Source organism: Pan paniscus, chromosome 5 (genome assembly GCF_029289425.2).
Source record: "Pan paniscus chromosome 5, NHGRI_mPanPan1-v2.0_pri, whole genome shotgun sequence".
Lineage (NCBI taxonomy): Eukaryota > Metazoa > Chordata > Mammalia > Primates > Hominidae > Pan > Pan paniscus.
In genome coordinates, this window is record NC_073254.2 from 99,765,679 (window position 1) to 99,789,279 (window position 23,601).

The 23,601-nt window shown below is 37.5% G+C and overlaps 1 protein-coding gene across 2 annotated transcripts in view; it reads left to right on the forward strand.

The window, feature by feature from the left end:
- The window catches only part of SH3BGRL2 (SH3 domain binding glutamate rich protein like 2), a 166,014-nt gene extending 142,656 nt beyond the window's left edge, over positions 1–23,358 (forward strand). For both annotated transcript variants that reach the window (XM_057302547.2, XM_034962420.4), the window contains 2 exons: positions 16,186–16,266; positions 19,196–23,358. In XM_057302547.2, coding sequence (XP_057158530.1) covers positions 16,186–16,266; positions 19,196–19,207 — 93 coding nt within the window. In that variant the 3' untranslated portion in view covers positions 19,208–23,358. The remainder of the gene's footprint in view (positions 1–16,185; positions 16,267–19,195) is intronic.
- The last annotated feature ends 243 nt before the right edge of the window (positions 23,359–23,601 follow it).

Genomic DNA, 23,601 nt, shown 5'->3' on the forward strand with positions numbered 1-23,601 from the left:
CCAATACTGTTGAAGAGACCATCTTTTTTCTCAATGAGTGGTCTTGGAATGCTTGTCTGTTTATTTGACCATACACAGAAGGGTTTATTTTGGACTCTGTTCTGTGCTATTAGTCTATATGTCTGTCTCTACGTAGAATCACACTGTTTGATGACTATAGCTTTGTAATATGTTTTGAAATCAGAAAGCATAAGTCCTTTAACTTTGTTCTTTTTCAAAATTGTTTTGACTGTTTAGGGTCCATTGATTTGCCGTATCAATTTTAGGATGATTTTTTTTTCTATTTCTGCAAAAACTGCTGTTGAAATTTTAATAGGGATCATGTTGAATCTGTAGATTGCTTTGGGTATTATTGACATCTATAATATTATCTTCTAATCCGTGAGCATGGGATATCCATTTATTTGAATCTCCTTTAATTTTTTTCAGCATGTTTTGTAGTTTTCAGTGTACAAGTCTTTTACCACTTGGTTAGGTTTATTCCTACTTTATTATTTTTGATGCTGTTGTAAATAAAATTGTTTTCTTAATTTTCTGTTTCAATTATTTATTGTTAGTGTCTAAAAACACAACTGATTTTTTTGTGTATTGATTTTGTATCCTACAACTTTGCTAAATTTGTTTATTAGTTCTTTTATTTTTATTTTTTAACTGGTGGTTGGAAATGGAAATTCAGTCAAGTTTCATTTGACTAGGGGCACATTAAATAGTTTGTGGATTAACCCTCAAGGGGAAAAAACACAGTGGCTAATCAGATAGTCAAGACAGATTGGTGCAGTTTGACTGAGGATGCCATATCTAGAGTCAGGCATTAGGTAAAACTGGGGAGAAAAACCAAGTGGGGTGGAAAATGTGGTTGGAGTTAGCCATGTAAAGTTCTGTTTTATAATGAAGAAAGAACAGCTTAGCTGAGAGACAGATGGCAAACTGTTTTTACCGAAAAATAACCTTTATATCATTTTCCATGAGTTTTAATGTTTTAAAACTATTGAGTTAATTTTTTTTTAGATGCTATTTGTGGAATGTTAGATTTGTGATTTAGCATTGGACGAGTTGCTAACCAAATAAGATTATGTTAAAGCTTTTTACTAGTTTTGTGAAGTAATGATTTGGGGCTAACTGCCTGCATTCCCCCATATTGCCTTGGTTAATTGAGGCCTGAAAGTAGGCTAGAGACTGATTAGACTAATTTTCAGGAGGAGTATGAAGGGTAAATTACCAGCAGTTGGTATTTATGGTGTCTCCTCTCCTCTTCATTCTTTGTCATGAAAGGAGACAAGGAGATGTGTTAGCATTTTCTCACCATTTGTGGAGGCTCAGAAGCAGAGCCCAAGCACAACTAAGTATATACAGTTGCAGTTGATCTCAAGTGCAGTGTTTATGTAAGACTTTTGGGAACACTATCCTGGGATCAGAAGTGTGTTTGGGATCTTTTTTTAAGCATAAAGAACCTAATCCCATTATTACCAGTTTTACAAATATCCGATCCATATATAAGATTTCACTTTATGTAGTCCCAGCTACTGGGGAGGCTGAGACAGGAGAATCGCTTGATCCCAGGAGGCAGACGTTGCAGTGAGCAGAGATCGCCCCGCTGCACTCCAGCCTGGGGGACAGAGTGAGACTCCGTCTCAAAAAAAAAAAAAAAAATTTCACTTTAAAAAAGATCACTACACTATTATTTTATACACACACACTACACACACACACATATTTTAAGTGCCCACACACAAACATAAAATATGGTCTTCAACTACGGTCTGACAAAAAGTTACTGGAAAGAGATATTTAAAAGTATTTATGATGAATTAATTGGTTATTCAGCATTATTTTTATTAGTGCTCATTTCCCCGGCACTAAAATCAATATGCAAGTACAGGAAGTTTGACAAATGAGAATGGGAAAAAGGGGGAACAGTCAGTTTTACTTTTCAAAGAAGACTGCAAACATTTGCTTTATATATTGCCTCTTTTTAATTTTTATTTATTTATTTATTTATTTTGAGATGGAGTCTCGCTCTGTAGCCCAGGCTGGAGTCCCAATAATGGGATTAGGTTCTTCATGCTTCAAAACAGATCCCAAATGCACTTAAAATATATGATCACAAGACAACGTTCCCAAAAGTCTTACATAAACACTGCACTTGAGAACAACTGCAACTGTATACACTTAATTGTGCTTGGGCTCTGCTTCTGAGCCTCCATAAATGGTGAGAAAATGCTAACATATCTCCTTGTCTCCTTTCATGACAAGACGATCATTATATGTGTTGCTGATAAAACCGGAGTTGGGTTTCTCAGTACCTGGGGGTGCCCAAAGTCAGAGAAGACTGCCCATCTGCCCAGAACATCCACTTGATTTGAAGATTCTCATCATGTTGCAAGACTTAATATTTTTAATAGCAGAACAAACACTGGTACTGTAAAGACACATGCACACATGTTTATTGTGGCACTATTCACAATAGCAAAGACTTCAACCCAAATGTCCATCAATGATAGACCGGATTAAGAAAATGTGGCACATATACACCATGGAGTACTATGCAGCCATAAAAAAGATGAGTTCATGTTCTTTGCAGGGACATGGATGAAGCTGGAAACCATCATTCTCAGCAAACTATCACAAGGACAGAAAACCGAACACTGCATGTTCTCACTCATAGGTGGGAATTGAACAATGAGATCATTTGGACACAGGGCAGGGAACATCACACACCAGGGCCTGTCGACGGGGGGAGCTGGGGAAGGGATAGCATTAGGAGAAATACCTAATGTAAATGATGAGTTGATGGTACAGCAAACCAATATGGTACATGTATACCTATGTATCAAACCTGCACGTTGTGCACATGTACCCTAGAACTTAAAGTATAATTTAAAAAAGAACACTGGTATATTATAGGGCAAGATGTCTCATTTCCATTAAGTTTTAAGATTAAACAAAGATTCAAAGGAATTTCACATTTATGGGACCTGCTTCAAAATCTGTCCTTCAATCCTCTAGATCAGGGATCAAGCCACCTGGTAAATATTTTAGGCTTTGAGGGCCATGTAGTTCTCTGTTGCATATTCTTTTCTGTTTTGGTTTTTATTAGTTGTTTTTATTTTGTTTTCCAACCTTTAGAAATGTAAACATCCTTCTTTTTTTTTTTTTTGAGATGGAGTCTCGCTCTGTTGCCCAGGCTGCAGTGTAGTGGCACAGTCACCACTCACTGCAGCCAGGTTCAAGCAATTTTCCTGCCTCAGCCTCCCGAGTAGCTGGGACTACAGGCGCATGCCACCATGCCTGGCTAATTTTTGTATATTTAGTAGAGACGGGGTTTCACCATGTTTGCCAGGATGGTCTTGATCTCCTGACCTTGTGATCTGCCCGCCTTGGCCTCCCAAAGTGCTGGGATTACAGGCGTGAGCCACCGTGCTCGGCCGTAAACATCCTTCTTAGCTCACAGTCCCTTCCGTAGTCTGCCCCTGCTCTGGACATTCCATTCACATTTCCCTCTGCCTCTTGGAGTTCTTTAGTGGATATATTTGAGAAACACTGGATTGGCTGTTTCCCAGGTCTCTGTCCTGACAATTGAGTGTGTCACCTGGTCGAATGGAGTAGAACAAAATGATGGACAGAAATTTTGACCTACGTTGTAGGGTATCTGCAGTAATAATGTGTTACTAGAGCTCTGTTTAGAGTCAGTGAGGAAAACAAACAAACAAAAAAAGCAAAAGTCCAAAATTGTAACTGTTAGCCACAGGGGATTGCGCTCTATTTCGAAGATATGGATGCTATTTATTTAGGGCTAATGGCTACATCTACTATATGATACTTAAGGGAAAGCCCTAAAAATCACCCCACACTGATCTTTCTTACCTCGTATACCCGGTTGATTACCAAATCCTGTAATTTTTACATCCTCCATAATTCTGCCCTTTTTCTCTCAAAGCTCAATGCAAAGGTGTGTTGTTATTACACTTTCTGTAATTAACTAGGACTCTGGTTATTACTTCTTCTCCCTCATGCCCAGCAAACTTGTGCCTTATTACTGCTAGTATGATATTTATCTCATAGGTTTTTTTTTAATGTCTTTGCCTTCAGTTGGTTTCCAAGTACCTTGTGCTCACATTTACCCTATTTATCTTAGTATCTGGTATCCATTAGATTGCTAGAAACACAGAACATACCTAACAAACATGGTTATATGAATGGGTAAATGGTGTTTTCAGCTCAGGTGTTTTCAGCTCAGGAGGTAGCCAGCCCATTCTGTTGGGACATGCCTTGTCAAGGTTCTGAGCATTTGCTGTACGTGGTTTGAAGTCCGTTAAGCCAGACTGTGCTGCATTCCCATTTTATTAATAAAGTTCGAAGCCAGATTGTTAAAAGCAATCTTATTGAATCTACTTTTAAAGTTTTACAATGAAATCTGTTTAGAAAACTAACTCTGTTAGAAGCTCACCTATCCCACAGGTAGCATTTTTTTAGAGAAGTTTATCTGCATTTGAAAATCTGTATTCCAAGGCCTTCTGTCTAAAAGATCAGTTATCTAATCAAGGAGAATGTTCTCCATCAGATGTTTTCCTGTAAATATTCATATGTGGCATCTTTCCAGATACCAGGAGGGGAAAAGTTGAGTAGTAGAGAGGGTGTGATACAAATTCTCCTTTATGGTTGATTGCTGATCAGCTGCATGCCCGGAAGCACAGCAATGTAATTAGATAGTCTCTGCTGTTTTATCTTTTCAGTATAACTCTAGCTTTTATTCTTCTGTCTATAAATGTTTAATCTCCTATTTTCACCTTCCTGAGTTGTTTGCCTTAATATTCTACAGTGATGAATTCCTGGGATGTGACTTTCATAAAAATGATGACTTGTGCTGTGAATACTGAAAGCCTTCATCCAGACAGTTTGAGGCCTCTCCAGTTGCATGGCTAGCAGTATATCTTAACTAATAGCCAAACTGGTGGTTTTCTTACTGTTTCAAATTCTCTCTCTTTCTGAATCTTATGCAATTGGGGTTAATGAAGAGAGAACAAAACTGTTAAGACAATCAGGCCATGTTAATATCACTTTGGACAAAGGGTCCAAAGTGAAAAGTTGGTTTTCCTCTGCTCTTCTTTCTGCAGCTTCCCTCATTTCCCCAATATGTAGCCTTTTCATGAGGCTCTGCTTTGTCATTTTTCTAAGTTCTTGCCATTTATGTATTAATATCTATATTCCTTGATTTTAAATATTAGACAGTATTTACTTTTTCCTTTGAAAGTTGAAGAGAAATTGACATTCTCATTTCTCCCCTATTTTGATATATGAATACACATACACACATGAATTGCTAAAGTATATGTCATACTCTCTTTTGTAACTATAATAATTATATAAATGTATATTATATGTATATTGTTATAATTATATGAATACTTTTCCTTACAGAACTGCTTAGTGTGAGCAGCCATAGATAGAGGAGGGTATGTAATCCTACTTTACTAAATCCCTGTGGCTTAAGGGAGAATGACACAAATGTCAATATCCAAGGGAACCTCTTAATACATTTTAACCTTTTCATTTCTTCCACTTCACACTTGTCTGGCAAACCTATGAGAGAAATAACTTTTCCATCTTGTATTTTTCTTCTAATTTGTGTGTCCTGAAAATAACTTTGTTAACATAGTGTGCCTACCTAGTAAACCTTCTGAATGCTTTAATTTTTTGTAAGTCTTTCATTCTTAATTGATCATTTTGTTTAATATAAAAGACTAGATTTAAAACCAAGTTCCCCCAGGAAGTATTGTTCCATTTTCCATATTCTTTGTATTGATTGGAAGACTTCATGTCTGCTAGATTAGATTCTTAAAGGTAGGTTGTTTTGCTTCTTTTTCTGGAAAGTTTTAGGGTTTTCTTGGAGCTTTGGAATTTCATCAGTATGTGCCTTTAAAAAACATTCTGCTCAGCAGTTAATAGGACTGCTCAATCTGAAAACTAATGTCTTTTTTCACTTGAGAGCAAGTTCTGTTATTTCTTTGCCCTTTTTCCCCCCTCCCTTCCATTGTCTTTCTTTTTCATCTTCAGGATCTTTTTTCCTTTTGGATGAAGTTTTACTCTTATGTTCTAACTTTCAATACTCTTAACTTATCTAGTAATTTCCATCTCTTGGTCTTGATATTCTGCATTCTGAAAGGCATTCGTAACTTTTATCTTCTAGATCTCTAGCCTGGTTTTTAGCTCTATGCTATCCTGCTTTTTATTCTTTTTATCTACTTTCTAATTTGGCAGTCAAACTTAATTTTCAGGAGCTCTTTTGTTTCTTATTATTCCTTTAAAAATAGTGGCTTGTTCTTGTTTCGTGGATGCAGCATTTTCTTTAATCTCTCCAAGGATATTAAAAAGCATTTTTTTAAGTTTTGTATATTCTGTAAGTTATCTCTATGTTCTCCAGCATTAGTTCTAGTTGTTAGTTTTTGTCTTTCTTAGGAGCCAGCTTGGCTTCCCCCAGTAACTCACAGACCTGCTTTCCTTTGAGCAGGAGGGCTAAATAAGACTGTGTAGGAGAGTAGGGGTAGCATGAAGCAGACTGGAACTCCTCAGGTGCCCGTGAAAGAGCCACACCCAGGCAGCAATGGACTTCAGTGCGTGTCCCTCCAGGGTGAACTTCCTTTCCTTTTTTCCCTTTCTGTGTCTGATGTGGGGTCAGGGTGACCACAGACTGTGCTGGCCTCTCAGGCCCCTGAAGCCTCACCAGGAGTTTTCAGCATATAGGCAGCGAGTGTTGTTTGGAGAGCACTTCTCTGGAGCTCTGGCCACACTGGGAAAAAAACTGTCTAAGCCATTACAAATGTACTTCTTTTATACATTGATTGCCCTGCCATAGCCTGCTCCAGATTGTTGTGTTCATTGTCTCAGGCTTGTGATTTCCGTGCAAGCTCCTTGGGAAGGACTGTTCTTCTATTGGTTTGGGCTGTGGTTTCCCCTGCTGTGTTTTCTCTACCTGTTTGGTTGTATTTTATGTATTCTGGGTATTTCTTAAAATTTTATGGCTGGTTCCTGTTCCTAGGTTTTTTTCTCCTCCAGTTTAAATTGGCTCTTGGGTAAGAGGGGAGGTAGATGTATTTGCTTGCTTTGTTGTCTTGAACCTGTATGGTCAGAACTATTAAACATGAATTAGGAATTTGAGATTCTCACCTTTGGATTTGCTCATAGTTTTGTATTTGGCATAAAAATTGCCAAAATGAAGCTGTTTTAGATAACTGCATCTTGTCTATCCTGCCAGGATTGGAATTGTCTACTGTTTTTTGATTTCTATAGCAAGATTTCATAAAGTAGACTATAGCACTAACAACCTTTATCCACTAAATCAAGAACTTCTGCTTAGAGGCTACCCTTCGGCTTGAAAGAAAATTTGAGAAGCAGCCACTGTTCATTTTAAGCAGCTGCAGCAACTCCTATAGTCTTAAAAAATTGCTTTTTAAAAAATATTCTTCTTTTGGGTAAAACAAATTTACTTGGGCTCATTTAGAACTGGTTGCTGCTATGCCATTTCCTTGTTTTTGTTCCCTCCAGTTTTCTATTTGGTTATGTCCTTGGCATGAAGAAATAATGTGGGCCTTTCACTTAATTGTGATTGACTTAGCTGTGGGAAGCAATACAGCTTATCAGAGTGGCTGCTGTGGGCTTTCCTAACTGTTCTCTCCAGAGACACTGAAAGGGCAAAGAACATTAAGGTGTTTGTCTCAGATGCTTGCTTAGTCCATAATGGTCTAATCGGAGTGCACAGATAATGTCCTTAAGTAAGCCTTGTGGAGGAATGAAACTGTTGTTAACTCTACCTGTTGTAGATTTTATTATGAGCTTAGAAATGTCTCTAACAGTGGTTTTCACTTGAACATAAACAGAAGTATAGGTGATGAGAGATTAAAAAAAAAAAACAAAAACAAAAAACCACAACTGTTTAGGTTGCTATATTCTTAAAATTACAGCATTTAGATAAATGTTCCCTTAGTGAGTTCGAGTAGCTTGGTTATGCTATTATCTATACAGTTCAGAGATTTTTCTTTTTGTCAACAATTGGCAATATAAACAAAGTGAATTTTTTGTCCTTTGTCTTAAATGGAATGAAAATGTACCAGCTTCTGAAATGGGCAATTTTACCTTGAGTATGATTTATGTGGTTATATCTTTCTGCAAAGTAAATATTTACTAATCATATTCTGTAATTACAAAAGGTTGATTGTCCTGAAATGTGCAATCTACAGATGTGTATTTACAAAACACTTTAGGGAGAGTGCCTTAGACTATAAGGAATTCAGTGAGCCTATTTGGAAACTTTATGTGAGTTTTAAAAATACAGTGCTTTTAACCTTTGTAGTAGGAACCCTAAGGTATTTTTTAAATATGTGTAAGCCTGACAAGTAAAACAAATTTGATAAGAAAGCAGATTTTTTTCTTTTATTTAAGAATGCTTACAACCATAAGAATTTGTATCTTAATAGGAAGTAGTTTTAAATTTTTAATACTATATTAATCTTAAATTATTTCACATGCAGTTTAACTTATCTCTATCATATCTACTTTTTGCTTAAACATGACAAAGAAAATATTAATAGTTTCACTTTATATTTATGTACTTTAGGATTCATCAGGCCACTCAAAAGCTTTTGAATGTTAGAAAGTAAATTTTTCACACAATTCTTTAAAACTGGTAAATAACAGAATAGAAATAGGATTTACTTAATTGTTACTAACATGATATACCTAAAACATGGCGTGTCATTAATTAACAAATGCAATTCATCTATCTACATGACAGAAATTATTGGTAACCTGGTGTCTGTCAGGTACTAGTCTAACACTGACTTTTAAAAATGATTTTCTTTAAATCATTCTCTTTTTCAAGCTAACTACCAAATTTTATATTTGTCATTTGGAAGGAGTTAATTACCTTAAATAAAAATTTCTATTCTTTTGGGTGGATCCCATTCAATTTTTGGATAAGAAGCACCCTGCTGGCAATAGTGATAGGGCACTGAATTAAAGGTTCATAACATAAAAATAACGCTTATAATTATTATGAGAGAAATACAGCTTAAGAGAAATTTTTCTTTTCTAAAAGTAAAAAATGTTGCTATTCTGAGATTTCTAAACATCTGACATTTCTAAATACCTTTCTTGGTGACTGAAACTTTAAGAATGGTTTCAATTTAATATGGACAAATGGATTATTGATAATGTTACATATTTTCTCTGCATGAGAGAAAATGTTACATATACACGTTTTTTTTTTTTTTAATTGAGACAGGGTCTTGCCCTGTTGCTCAGGCTGGAGTGCAGTGGTACAATCTCAAAATTTTGAGGCTGCAGCCTCAAAATCTGTCTATTTTATAGGTGTTGGTTTATATATATGAAACTTGCACATGAGAATTTACCTTATTTCCAATGTTGTGATTTGGGGCATTGGGATCATTTTAAGATTAAGGTTTTTAATTATAAACACTGAAACCTGAAATATAAACATTAAGTCTCATTGTACCTTGCCTTTTGCTCTTTTACATGCACAATATTTTTGTGTTACCACCTAAATCTTTTGAAAGTAGAATTCATACTACATTTATAGAGATTGAGTGAGGCATTGTTTATGTTTTCTTTTTTACATTTCATTAACTTTTCATTCCTACATTTCACACTGACATTAGAGTTGTTTGTTTTTGTTTTTGTTTTGACATAGGCCCTCCGTCACTCTGTCACCCATGCAGGCTGTAGTGCACTGGTGTAGTCATTGCTCACTACATGTAGCCTTGAACTTCAGGGCTCAGCTGGTCCTCTCACCTCAGCCTCCCAAGTAGCTGGAGCTGCAGGCACATGCTGCCATCCCTGGCTAATTTTTTAATATTTTTTAGAGACGGGGTCTTGCTGTGTTGCTCAGGCTTGTCTCAAACTCCTGGCCACAGACAGTCCTCACACCTCAGCCTCCCAAAGCTCTGGGATTACAGATGTGAACCACCCCAAATGACCACATAAGATATTTTTAATCACATAGAGACAGATGGTAGCCTTTTAAAACAAGAACAGGGACAGCATTTTGGTGATCAAGTTACTAGCCCTCAATTTTTCTCATTAATATCTTTTCCCTTACCTATTCAGTTAAACAAGACAGGGGCAATTTCCAAATAAATATCTCCAGGAACAGGAATACTTACGCTGGGCTTTACACCTGGACACAGCTAACAGTCCATTTAGGAGCAACTCTACTGGATTCTCCTTTATTTTGTAGAATTCTGGCATTCCAAGGGATTTCACTAGTATTCTGATACAGAAAGAAAGAAAGTCTGAGAAGGTTAAAGGAGTTGATCAAGGTCATAGATAATTCATAGTGGTTTGCTGGACATCACATCCACGGTTGACTAAACATATACACCACTCAGTTTTCCAGAAATGAATCTGTGGTTGCATCAGACAGTGGTTGGTGCAAGTAGAAGTATAACACCCCCTTGGCTGGGCATGGTGGCTCACGCCTGTCATCTCAGCACTTTGGGAGGCTGAGGCAGGAAGATTGCTTGAGCCCTGGAGTTCAAGATCAGCCTGGGCAACATAATGATACCTCATCTCTACAGAGAGGTGCTCTCTTTGTAGAGGGGGTTTTCTCTAAAAAGAGGGGTTATCTCTACAATAATTTCTCTCATGAACATAGATGAATTTTTTTATTTTTTTTCTACAGAAGATGAAAAAATAGCTGGGTGTGGTGGTGTGCACCTGTGGTCCCAGCTACTCGGGAGGCTGAGATGGGAGGATCACCTGAGCCCAGGAGGTAGAGGCTGCAGTGAGCTGTGAACACACCATTACGCTCCAGTCTGGGTGACAGAGTGAGACCCTATCTCAACAACAACAAAAAAGATCCTTCTTCTCCCCAAACCTGATGAATTAGAGCTAGGCCATGTAGGGCCTTTCATATTACATTAAGGATTTTAGTCTCTATCTTACAAGGAGTGGGAAGTCTCAAAGGAAAGGATTTAAGCAGAGGGTGAGATCAAATCTGTTTTTTTGTTTGTTTTGTTTTTGTTTTTTTTGGTTTTTTTTTAAATTTTATTATTATTATACTTTAAGTTTTAGGGTACATGTGCACAATGTGCAGGTTTGTTACATATGTATACATGTGCCATGTTGGTGTGCTGCACCCATTAACTCGTCATTTAGCATTAGGTATATCTCCTAATGCTATCCCTCCCCCCTCCCCCCACCCCACAACAGTCCCCAGTGTGTGACGTTCCCCTTCCTGTGTCCATGTGTTCTCATTGTTCAATTCCCACCTATGAGTGAGAACATGCAGTGTTTGGTTTTTTGTCCTTGCGATAGTTTGCTGAGAATGATGGTTTCCAGTTTCATCCATGTCCCTACAAAGGACATGAACTCATCATTTTTTATGGCTACATAGTATTCCATGGTGTATATGTGCCACATTTTCTTAATCTAGTCTAGCATTGTTGGACATTTGGGTTGGTTCCAAGTCTTTACTATTGTGAATAGTGCCACAATAAACATACATGTGCATGTGTCTTTATAGCAGCATGATTTATAATCCTTTGGGTATACACCCAGTAATAGGATGGCTGGGTCAAATGGTATTTCTAGTTCTAGATCCCTGAGGAATCACCACACTGACTTCCACAGTGGTTGAACTAGTTTACAGTCCCACCAACAGTGTAAAAGTGTTCGTATTTCTCCACATCCTCTCCAGCACCTGTTGTTTCCTGACTTTTTAATGATCACCAGTCTAACTGGTGTGAGATGGTATCTCATTGTGGTTTTGATTTGCATTTCTCTAATGGCCAGTGATGATGAGCATTTTTTCATGTGTTTTTTGGCTGCATAAATGTCTTCTTTTGAGAAGTGTCTGTTTATATCCTTCGCCCACTTTTTGATGGGGTTGTTTGTTTTTTTCTTGTAAATTTATTTGAGTTCATTGTAGATTCTGGATATTAGCCCTTTGTCAGATGAGTAGGTTGTGAAAATTTTCTCGTATTTTGTAGGTTGCCTGTTCACTCTGATGGTAGTTTCTTTTGCTGTGCAGAAGCTCTTTAGTTTAATTAGATCCCATTTGTCAATTTTGGCTTTTGTTGCCATTGCTTTTGTTGTTTTAGACATGAAGTCCTTGCCCATGCCTATGTCCTGAATGGTATTGCGTAGGTTTTCTTCTAGGGTTTTTATGGTTCTAGGTCTAACAGGTAAGTCTTTAATCCATCTTGAATTAATTTTTGTATAAGGTGTAAGGAAGGGATCCAGTTTCAGCTTTCTACATATGGCTAGCCAGTTTTCCCAGCACCATTTATTAAATAGAGACTCCTTTCCCCATTTCTTGTTTTTGTCAGGTTTGTCAAAGATCAGATGGTTGTAGATATGTGGCATTATTTCTGAGAGCTCTGTTCTGTTCCACTGATCTATATCTCTGTTTTGGTACCAGTACCATGCTGTTTTGGTTACTGTAGCCTTGTAGTATAGTTTGAAGTCAGGTAGCATGATGCCTCCGGCTTTGTTCTTTTGGCTTAGGATTGACTTGGCGATGCGGGCTCTTTTTTGGTTCCATATGAACTTTAAAGTAGTTTTTTCCAATTCTGTGAAGAAAGTCATTGGTACCTTGATGGGGATGGCATTTAATCTATAAATTACCTTGGGCAGTATGGCCATTTTCATGATATTGATTCTTCCTACCCATGAGCATGGAATGTTCTTCCATTTGTTTGTATCCTCCTTTATTTCATTGAGCAGTGGTTTGTAGTTCTCCTTGAAGAGGTCCTTCACATCCCTTGTAAGTTGGATTCCTAGGTATTTTATTCTCTTTGAAGCAATTTTGAATGGGAGTTCACTCATGATTTGGCTCTCTGTTTGTCTATTATTGGTGTATAGGAATGCTTGTGATTTTTGTACATTGATTTTGTATCCTGAGACTTTGCTGAAGTTGCTTATCAGCCGAAGGAGATTTTGGGCTGAGACAATGGGGTTTTCTAGATATACAATCATGTCATCTGCAAACAGGGACAATTTGACTTCCTCTTTTCCTAATTGAATACCCTTTATTTCTTTCTCCTGCCTGATTGCCCTGGCCAGAACTTCCAACACTATGTTAAATAGGAGTGGTGAGAGAGGGCATCCCTGTCTTGTGCCAGTTTTCAAAGGGAATGCTTCCAGTTTTTGCCCATTCAGTATGATATTGGCTGTGGGTTTGTCATAGATAGCTCTTATTATTTTGAGATACGTCCCATCAATACCTAATTTATTGAGAGTTTTTAGCATGAAGGGTTGTTGAATTTTGTCAAAGGCCTTTTCTGCATCTATTGAGATAATCATGTGGTTTTTGTCTTTGGTTCTGTTTATATGCTGGATTACATTTATTGATTTGCATATATTGAACCAGCCATGCATCCCAGGGATGAAGCCCGCTTGATCATAGTGGATAAGCTTTTTGATGTGCTGCTGGATTCGGTTTATCAAATCTGTTTTTATAAACATCAGTCTGTCTTCACTTTGAGAGAATGATGGGGTAGAAATAGTGAGATTAGACAAAGGTTGATTAGTTGGGGTGCTGTTGCAGAAGTCTAGCTTAGATCAGGTTGGTAGAGACCAACGTGGAAAAATTGAGAGGCTTAAGGGATATATAAACTAGTGGTTGAGGGAAGAAAGGAGTCCTGTGATGTGTTGATTTTGGAGTTACAGGGCCCAGTAAATAGTGGTGCCATTTTCTGAGACGTCTAGTTTGTGGAGTGGAAGATCATGAATTGTCGTTAAGACCTTTTGTATTTAAGAGTCTGTGAACAGTTAGTGACTTTTATGGAACCAGAGCTCAGAAGAGAGGTCAGGGCAAGAGATTGTGAATTTAATCAGGGCCATGGCTGTGAATGAGCTTCCCCAGGGAAAGACTTTCGACTGAGTAGAGGCTGAATATGGTATAGAGAGAACAGGTATACTAAGTTACATACAGTTGATATCTTAAAGGATGGAACAAATCTAGCTGTAATTTAGCCCTCTTCCTCCTCTTACCACATTCAGTATAGTCAACAAATTGTCAGGCAGAGAAAGTATGTTTTGAACAGAATTATTTCTTGAACTCTCATGAAGGAATTATTACTCAACTCTTTGGAAATAGCTTCATTACAAAGAATGTAACATTTTCAGTCCATGAGATTTTGCCTGTATTTCATGTCAAACTTTGACCTGTTTTTCTGGCATAGTTAGGATCATATTTTGTCTTACAAGAAATTACAAATTTTCTTACAAATTCCATGAAATCTCTACATCCTAGAGCCATTAGGAACCTCCAGTTGCTCAGCTGATATCTTCTTTACTCAATGTTTCATATAGTTTCTCAAATATTACATGTTGAAATTGAACTCCAACCTTCCCTTCAGATTGTTTTTTCTCGTCTTTTTCATCAAGCCAGAAAGTTCAGAGCCACTTTAATTCTTATTTCTCCCTAATCACCCCCATCAAATCCACAACCAAGTATGATCACTTCTACCCCCAAAATGTATCTGCAGCCTGTCTGCTGCCCTCTGCCGTCAGCTCGGCTGCCACCATTGCTTACTGCAATTGCCAAAGTACTCCCCTTTTTCCCCTCCTTTCCTTTTTGCTGCCCTTTTTTTGAGTCATTCTCCGCACAGTTATTTAGGTATTTTCTTAAAAGAAACTAGATCATTTTGCTCCGTTGCTCAAAACCCTTATATGATTTCTTTTGGTACTTAAGATAAAATTCAAGATCATTTTCTTGGTTTACAAAGCCCAGCATATGTTTATCCCTGTCCACCCTGCCAGCTTCACACTTCACTAGTGCTGCTCCCTGCCCAAGAATGCTCCCATCCCAGTCCTTCACTTGGCTAACTCTATTCATCCTTCAGATGTAAGCTTAAATGCCAGTTTTCAAAGAAGACTTGGCCAAATCGCTCTTTTCAGACATGTTGCTCCTTCTTGGCTTGGTCAAGGAAGGCCTTTCTTTAGAGCTGATCCTAAATGACAGAAGGAGCAGCCTGTGAAAAACCTGAGGCTACTGCCTTCCAAACCACGAGACTCAATTGCTAAAGCTTTTGGAGAAGATGATCTGTACACAGAACCAAATAATTCAAAGATTTTTTAATCAGACAAGGCATGCGTTGCAGGAAGCGAATCTCTACAAGTTTAGATGCCGTTGGCTTGGCTTAACAATGGATTCATTAGCGCGCAGTGACTCCAGCACACGTGGTGCCCCATACTTGGTTTCCTTTTGGGCAGGATGCACCCTAGAGTACAGAAAGTGTGAATTTCAAGGTCAGTGAAACATGAGCCCAAATATCAGTTCTCTCACTTATTAGCTGTCAAACTTGAACAACATATTTCTTTGCCTTGAGCCAGTCTCTAACCCGGCAGGCTATGGTGAAGATTTAATAACATAACATTTATAAGACACTTAGCACAAAGCAAATGCCTAAAATGATTGTGATCATCATTTGCTTACATTATTTATCCTTAGGATAAAGTTATCAAATTACCAAATTTTAAGACTGCTTTACATATGATAAATGCAAACTTTTGAAAAGAAACAGTTGAACAGATTGACCAGAATTCCTTGATGCCTTCTTGTGAAGGTAGGAAGAGAAAAATGATTCTATATGTTTGAGGCAAAGGTAAATATTATAGAGAATATAGTTTCCTTTAGTTTTTATTTGATCTTTTTATTCCCTCTAAGGAGATGGTCTCAAAGAATGTGGAAAACTTCAGAAGCAGAATAAGACACACTTTCATTGACACATGGAGACCTTTACAGCTTTGTTTACCCAGTGATTTTTTCAAAACCGTAGATAACAAAATATCAAGAGTGGAATTGGGAGGCAGCCTTCCATACTGAAGACCTAGAGTAAAATCTTAGGTCAGAGTGATTCACACAGACAAATGTTAGTTTGGCCCACAAAGGAAAAGGAGTGTGTTCCTATTTCATTTCTGTCACCAAATGTTTTACATTTTAATCTTGTCATAGGTTTTGGGTTAAAAACTTGTTACATTCTTCATCATACTAAAATAAATTTTTACGTGCAAGCAGACTAATTCAGCAGATTTATTTAGCTTTTCCCTGATCTGGACGGAGCAATGGTACATTTTTTACTTCCATAAAGAATTTGTCCAATGCACCAAATATAAAGATAATTGTTTGCTTTTGTTGGTTTATTTTCTGCTTCCCTTTTTTTCTAGGATTATGACAGTTTTTTTGAATCCAAGGAAAGCAACACAGTCTTTTCATTTTTAGGCCTGAAACCACGGTTGGCATCAAAGGTAGGTAAATCTTTTCTTATTCTTGTTTTAGAATTCATCTCTTCTGAATTTTTCTTAGAGATGTAGAGTGATGGGGGTGTTAGAGGAATGCATATATAGTTTCTTAGATTTGGGGGTTTTGCTTCCTCTGATGCATAATTAGAGACTACCCAGTGTTAAAACATACAACAGAGGCTAGTTTTTTGTTTTTCCCCCCAATTTTTCAATTGTTGCTATAAATTAGAATATTACCTTATTTTTAATTTATACCCCATTCCTCCAAGAATTTAAGGTAGCAAAAACTAGTAGGTGCTTTCTGTTTAAAATTGCAAATTTTTTTACTTTACATTTTTTGAAATAGCAGACTCAGAGTCATATTTAAAGGTGTTTTATATTTACTTTCATTGGAGAAGAGATGGTCTATAATAATAAATGGTCAACCTTAAAAAAAATCTTCAATTCCTTAATCAAAATATTTTGAAGCCACTTTTTATTAAGTCGTATGTCTTTTAGGAAACATAAAGGAGCCAATATTTTCTCATGTTTAGAACTAGAAATGATGTGTGTTATCACAACTTTATTAAGCTTATAGATTCACTTTCAAAAAAGAAAAAACATTTCTTTATTAAGTAAGGTACTATTTTGATATTATTTCTTTTTTTAAAACACACATTTTCTTTCTGATTATGAAAGTAGCCTAGACTCCTTTTTTTGAATTGGGAAAATATTAAAAAAGGGTAAAACAAAGAATTAAAATCACCACCCAGAGCTAACCACATTGACATTTTTTGTGTTTCCTTGCAGTCTTTATATACATAGTAATTGAAGTTTTGAGTGTTTCAAATTGAGACTGAATTCTAATATGTCTATTTTTAACACAACCGAAATAAAAGTACATTTCCTAGAACTTTGATGTCTTAAAATAGTAGGTCTTTTGAGGCTACCCAGGATTTGTACCATCTCTGGCATACCTGTAGGAAGAAGGCAGGGACCCTCAATAACATAAATTATAGACCGGCATCTGCAGTGCATAGCCAATGTGAAATCGTGCTTTGTTTTTACATCAGTTAGTCCACAGATGGTTGTGGGTGGTTTCCATGCACATGTTTTAAGCAGAGGCAAAACCCACGCATACCGTATTTAAAGGTTCTTAAAACTACTTTTATAAAGATGGAACATTTGAATACTTGTTAGGAAAATTAGAGTATTTTTATAACGTATTTCATCCAGAGATATTAAAAGTCCAGATTTATCTTCAAAGAACTGGAAAAAACTAGGATGGAGTAGTCTAATGGATACATAAATCCAGCGGGCATCATTGTCTATGCAAAAACCTTTTAAAAAATACTGCTTGTTCCCATTTTCCCCAAATATGTAAATTCTTTAGAGACTGTGGGCTGACTTCTTTATTCTTCAAAGAAATGTATTTTCTCACCAGTTTCTCAGGAAATCTATGGTCTATGAAATATACATTCTCACATGGCTTGTGGCCACAGTATTAAAGTTGATCTTGGTGTCACTGAAGTTAACTTGATTTCAGGGGACCATCCCAAAGGTAGTGAGGGCCCTGGACACTGCCCCCATTCAGCCCACCGTTTTCAGGGACCTAAATCAGTTATACCTGGACAGGAGTATCTGGGACCAGAGCAGATGTCCATAGCACAAGGTCTGTGCCACTCTCCATGAACCATTTAGGGCTTTAAAAGCTAATAGTAACTCATACTTCATCGTCGTATGAGAGAAGTGAAAATGTCTTCAAGAACAATTTAGCATTTTCTCTCTTCTAATCTTCTATTTTTTACCTTGGTAGTGATTCATCATACAGTCTATAGTCTAAGGCTTTGACAGAGTGTTCACAGGTTTAATGTACTAAAAGATGAAAGCCCTGTTTTCTCTTTTCCTTTCCTACTCCCTGTGTAGTATACACACATAAAAAACATGGCAACAAAGCCTATCAGGAAACATAAAGACATCATTAGCACCTATAATTGCTCTTACTTGGTAGGAGAGGACATTCATGGGCCCAACAGGCCCAGGTGCAGTGTAGGCTCTGACTGGGCTGCCCTCCATAGTGGGAGGGGCAAAGGTAGGTTAGAGGTCTCTAGATGGTGGCCTGCAGGCCACATTGGCGCTGGATATGTTGTTTGTCCTGTGAAGAGGTTTTTTAAAGTATGTAAATATTAGATGGTATGGAATCCCTGGTGGGGGTGGTGGGGGGATCTCAGTTTCCCTTGTAGTTAGTTGGCTGGAGCTCACAGTGGCTGGCCCATTGTGATAGCCAACTAATTCTGAGAAAGGGAGGCCATTTCACCGATACTTTTTAGGTAGAAAACCATCAAAGTTAAAATTTAGTAGACCCCAAGAAGGGCCTGTCATAGAAGATTATACTTTCAGATCCCTAGCTTTCAGGGGTAATATCCAAAGTAGGTAACAACCGGTCAACACTGGGTGCTGACTGGCCAGAGCTTGAGCAGGCCACAGAGGCCCCCTGTGCCAGATGTCAGCTCTTTATCCATTGGCTCAAAGGGGAGGGTGCGCAGGGGTGGCAGTTGGGGGACTGGGGCAGCGACTCTTTACTAACAGATATGGTCATTCTAGAGTGGTTCTTCATCTTGGGTTGCTATTAACGGGCATCTCTGCAGGCCGTCTGAGCAAGGTAACCCCCCACCCAGCCATACACAAGTGGAACAGTACCTCTGAGAGGAATCTCAGTAGGTCATTGAAAACATGCAGCTTTCTTTCCACTTTTATATTTGGCAGGTCGGGTGGGTGTGATTTAAATCTGGGCTCTGATGCTGAAACCCAGGATTTTCTCTTATCAATCACATGGAGGTGATCTGTTATGATTTCCAACATCTCTGTTCCTGACATTTAAAAAACCCCTGCCAAGGGTGAATTTTCTTGTCGATGTAATGCAATAACTGACCTTTTTTTTTTTTTTTTTTTATAGGCAGAACCTTAGAGAAGAAGAGTGGAAGATGACGGAGATGCATTTTGAAGCACCCCCTGGTACTCAGCACACACATGCTTACCTAATGCATCACTGTGACAAAAGCCACACGCATTATCAGTAACTTTGCTTGCCACGGAAAAGGTGTTTTTGAAAGATGTGGCTATAATGAGAATTGCATGATTGCTTTAAACCAAATCAGGTGGTGGATTTTTTTTTTTTCTTATTCTATTTGCCTGCAGTTGCCTCACTCACCTGGAAATACCGTCACCTGTTACAGGTGTACTTTCTTAATGACTGAAAGATAAGTGGGTAGCACCGTCAGAGAGAAAATGTTGGATCTGCCCTAGGTTATAGTAGATGCCGGAATTGCGTAAACCCACTTCTCTTTAAGCTGCCTGGATTGCATCTTTGAAATATGTCTGCCAAGTTGTTAGAATCTTTGAATCAGAAGGAAAAAAAGCAGCGCTGGTTGACAAAGGGTGTTGAAGATTTTTGCTGCAGAATCAGTTACAAACATCACAGTTCCCATGCTTTGTAATAACACCTGGTGAAAAAGTTAGATATTCTAGACTTGTTTTAGTAATGGAAACTCTTACCCCCACATATTATCCAACTTCCTACAGATGTTTCCAGAAATCCCTGTTGTAACATCAAGTGATCAGAGCTAAGTTACTGGGATGACAATAATTGCTATTTGAAATATATGCTTCTTTATTTCTTGCAAGGGGCAAGTTTCACCCAAATGCCTGAGACTGCTTGAAAGATATATTTTAAGTGGTGCACTAATTAGTGAATTTATAGGAAAATTATCTGACGAGTATCTGAAGGCATTTTCAGCTCTAGCAATTTATTTATAATATATAAGTTCATATATTTTTTAATCCAGCTCCCCTAACAGACAGCTGCTGCTTCTATTTTGTGAAGGGACTATATTTTTTGAGAAAGGAAAATCTCAGTTAGATATATTTTGTGAACCCTTGATTAGACATATTAAAATATACCAATGTTGTAGTAAAATTTAATTTTTCCTTTTGTTACTTTTCATTTGCCTCTAATTTTGCTTGCTCATATTTCTGGCCAATGTACAGCCTCATATTTTTCAGAGTAATACAGATACTTGTTCTCATTCCGTATATGAGCACAAGTAAGGTTTCAGAGCAACACATATGAGAAAGAGAGTAACCCGGAATTGTACTTGTCAAGAAAAATCTGTACTCCTATTGGAGTGGATGCTGATGAACATCGAACATATCTACTTCATTAGAGCAGAGGCTATTTTTCTGCATTCTTGTCCCTATAACAGGGATGCTTAATTTTTTTTTTAACTTAGAGTTTTAAATTGCCAAACATGGGAACAGCCTTGAATAGGATAAATTTTCAGAGGGCTGCCTAAAATATTTTATTTCTAGCATCCTGATTCTGGACTTTTCATTATAATTCTGAGCAGGAAATTTATAAGAAATTGAAAGAGCAGAAGAATTACAGCCCTGTCACATGTGCCCAGCACTCCGCCCCATGCCTTGCTAAATGTAGACTAAAGAACTTGTTGAATGCTAAGGCTGAAATCCCAACCTGAGATTTGTAGTCCAGGATTACAACCAGAAGGAAAGTATGACAGATTTCTACTTAACTAGAACGGACACATGATCCACAATTTTCTCTTCAAGGGAAGCTGTTGTCAAATTATGGATATTACTGGTTAGTTGTCATTAAGTAAGATCCAGGTCAAATTCCATTTGACAAATCCCAGGGACTATCCAGGAATTTTTTTTTAACTGGATATTGTGTTTGAGTATGTGAGTCTTCTGATAAAACTTAGAATTTCTTTTTAAGCAGTTGTAAAAATTGTCATGTTGTAATTCATTACTCAGCTAACATTTAGTCTACTCTTGCTAGTGAGTGCCAAGAACCAACTTGGTAAGGTTGAGGCTTTGCAAGTTAACTGCTGGGGTTATAGGATCAATACCATACTTGCTAGACAAAGCTACCCAGATTTGTCTTATATTATAATTTTTGAGTTAACCATAGTATACCTATTATGATTATAGTAAACAGACTAGTGGGTAGTAATGCTAAATTACTATCACAGTTATGTACCATCTCCCCACCCCATTTTTTTTTTTTTTGATCAGCAAAGAAATACAGGAGACCAGTCTCAAGTGGTGCTGTACTTGTTATGAGTGAGGCAGCAGCACAGTGTGTGGCATTTACATGGTACCCAGGCTCCACAGAGTACCAAGATGTTGCCCTCTGGGACCACACTTAGTTCAGAGAATATGGGGTCCTTACTTGTATTCTTTTATCAGCTGATTTTGAAACATATAATAATGATTTTCTTGTTCCCTTCTTTAACTAGCTGCCTTTAGATTTTGATAATCACAGTCTTAAAATACTAGGAAAGAAGTGGATGGGAATTGTAGGCATAGATTTCATATCAAGGGCATTTCAAGACAGAATTTTTATTTCCTGTAGTAGGCTTGCTGGAGCAAAGGAAATGTGCTGCTAAAAATCAACTTATGCCATTTTAAAATTAGATAAAATATGGAGTGCCATCCTGCTAGGTGTGTACAGACCAGAAGAAAATTTAGGTGGGAAAATACTTGTTTTTCCAAATTCTGGTGTTTTATTACAATCAAAGAAGAGGAAAGCAAGGTATTTTTTCACCTCAGACTCTAATATATTCTAGATTTGTTTCTGTTTTATAGATTTAATTCAATACCTCCACATAGATGTTTTTATATTACATGAATTTAATAATAAACTAAACTTTTTTTTGTCTCCCATTATTGAAAAGTACCAAAGCTTCTTTCTGTTGTGTTTGATTTTACTATAGGGGTTTTGCTTTTTCTAGAGATACTTTTCATTTAACAGCTTTTGTTAAGTGTCAGGCTGCACTTTGCTCCATATAATTATTGTTTTCAGATTTCAACTTGTATGTGTTTGTCTCTTAAAGCATTGGTGAAATCACATATTTTATATTCAGCATAAAGGAGAATAAATTCCAGAAAACACATATTCTGAAAATGGAGTGTTTGTTCCCTGCCATTTTTCACACCTCTCTTAATTTTAGTTCTGTTTAGTTGAGAGGCTGTGATTTTACTCTTGCCTGTGAACCTCATGCATGAAAGCAGCACATTAAATTGTAAAAATACAAACAGATCGTGTGATCATTCAAGGAGCCAGACATGAGGTCCTGCACGAGGGTGTTGGGAGGACACCACAGATTCATCTCAGACAGTGATCAGGACTGAGGATGGAGTTAAATCACTCAGCCCCTGGGTGGGGTGGGGTGGTTCAAATGGATGACTGATCTCCTGAGTACACTGAAGCCACAGGCTGGTGGCCATGTTCTCTGAATTGGGTGCAGAAGACAAGGGCAGAGTGGCTGCGGCCCCTATTACCTTTGTAGCAGCCACATCAGAAAGCAGAAGAAAACAGTATTTCTGAAGGCATTGTTTGAGGTTGATCTCAGCACTGAACGATTTCAAGCCCTACGCACCAGAACAGAAGGAGGGTGGAGGAAGGGATCAGAGGGAACGAGCTGTAGGTTTGCAGAAATGTGTGAAACCAAAATGATCACTGCCTACTTGTGATTCAAATCTTCAGAGTTTTCCTAGTTCTTCTAGAGATACACGTCAGGTTTGTTTGTTCATCCTTTCTGTCAGCATGGATCAAGCCCCTAAAATGTGGTAAGTATTGTCAGAGCAGGGCAATATCTCTACTCTCAAGTATGAGGGGAATAGAAACAAAGCAGCAGTTTTAGCCAGGGTTCAATGATAGAGTGGAGGTAAATTAAGAGCCTCCAGGCTGTGATTCACCATTTGAGACATTATACATAATTTGTTTTTGTTATAAGCCATTTGAATTTTTAAAAAATTTCATACATGCAATGGAATATAGATATGTATATACACATATAATATATATGCTAAAGTATAAAGAGTAATAATAATGACAATAAACAAACCCCTGTGTGCCTACCACCCACCTTATTGCCTTTCCTTTGAGGTACCGTGTGCTGTTTCCTGAACCTATCTCTATCCCTGTCTGATAGAGGGAACCCCTGTACTGAACTTTGTGTTGACCATAGCCTTCTTGTCTTTCATCACTTTATCTCCATGTATGTATCCTTAAAGAATAATAAATGGAATTAAACTGAATGTATTCTTCTGTCACCTCCTTTTTATGTTCATTGCCGTCGGAGTTTTTTCACTGCTAAATATTATTCCATTATGAATATATCACATGTTCTCTTCTCCAGCTGGTGCTTATTGAACTGCATCTTTGTTTGAAATAGAAAAAGGTAATGTTGCTCTGAATATTCTTTTATGTGACTTCTGGTGTACGTACTCAAGAATGGATGTATACCTTGAATAGAATTGCTGGTTTATACAATAAAAGCA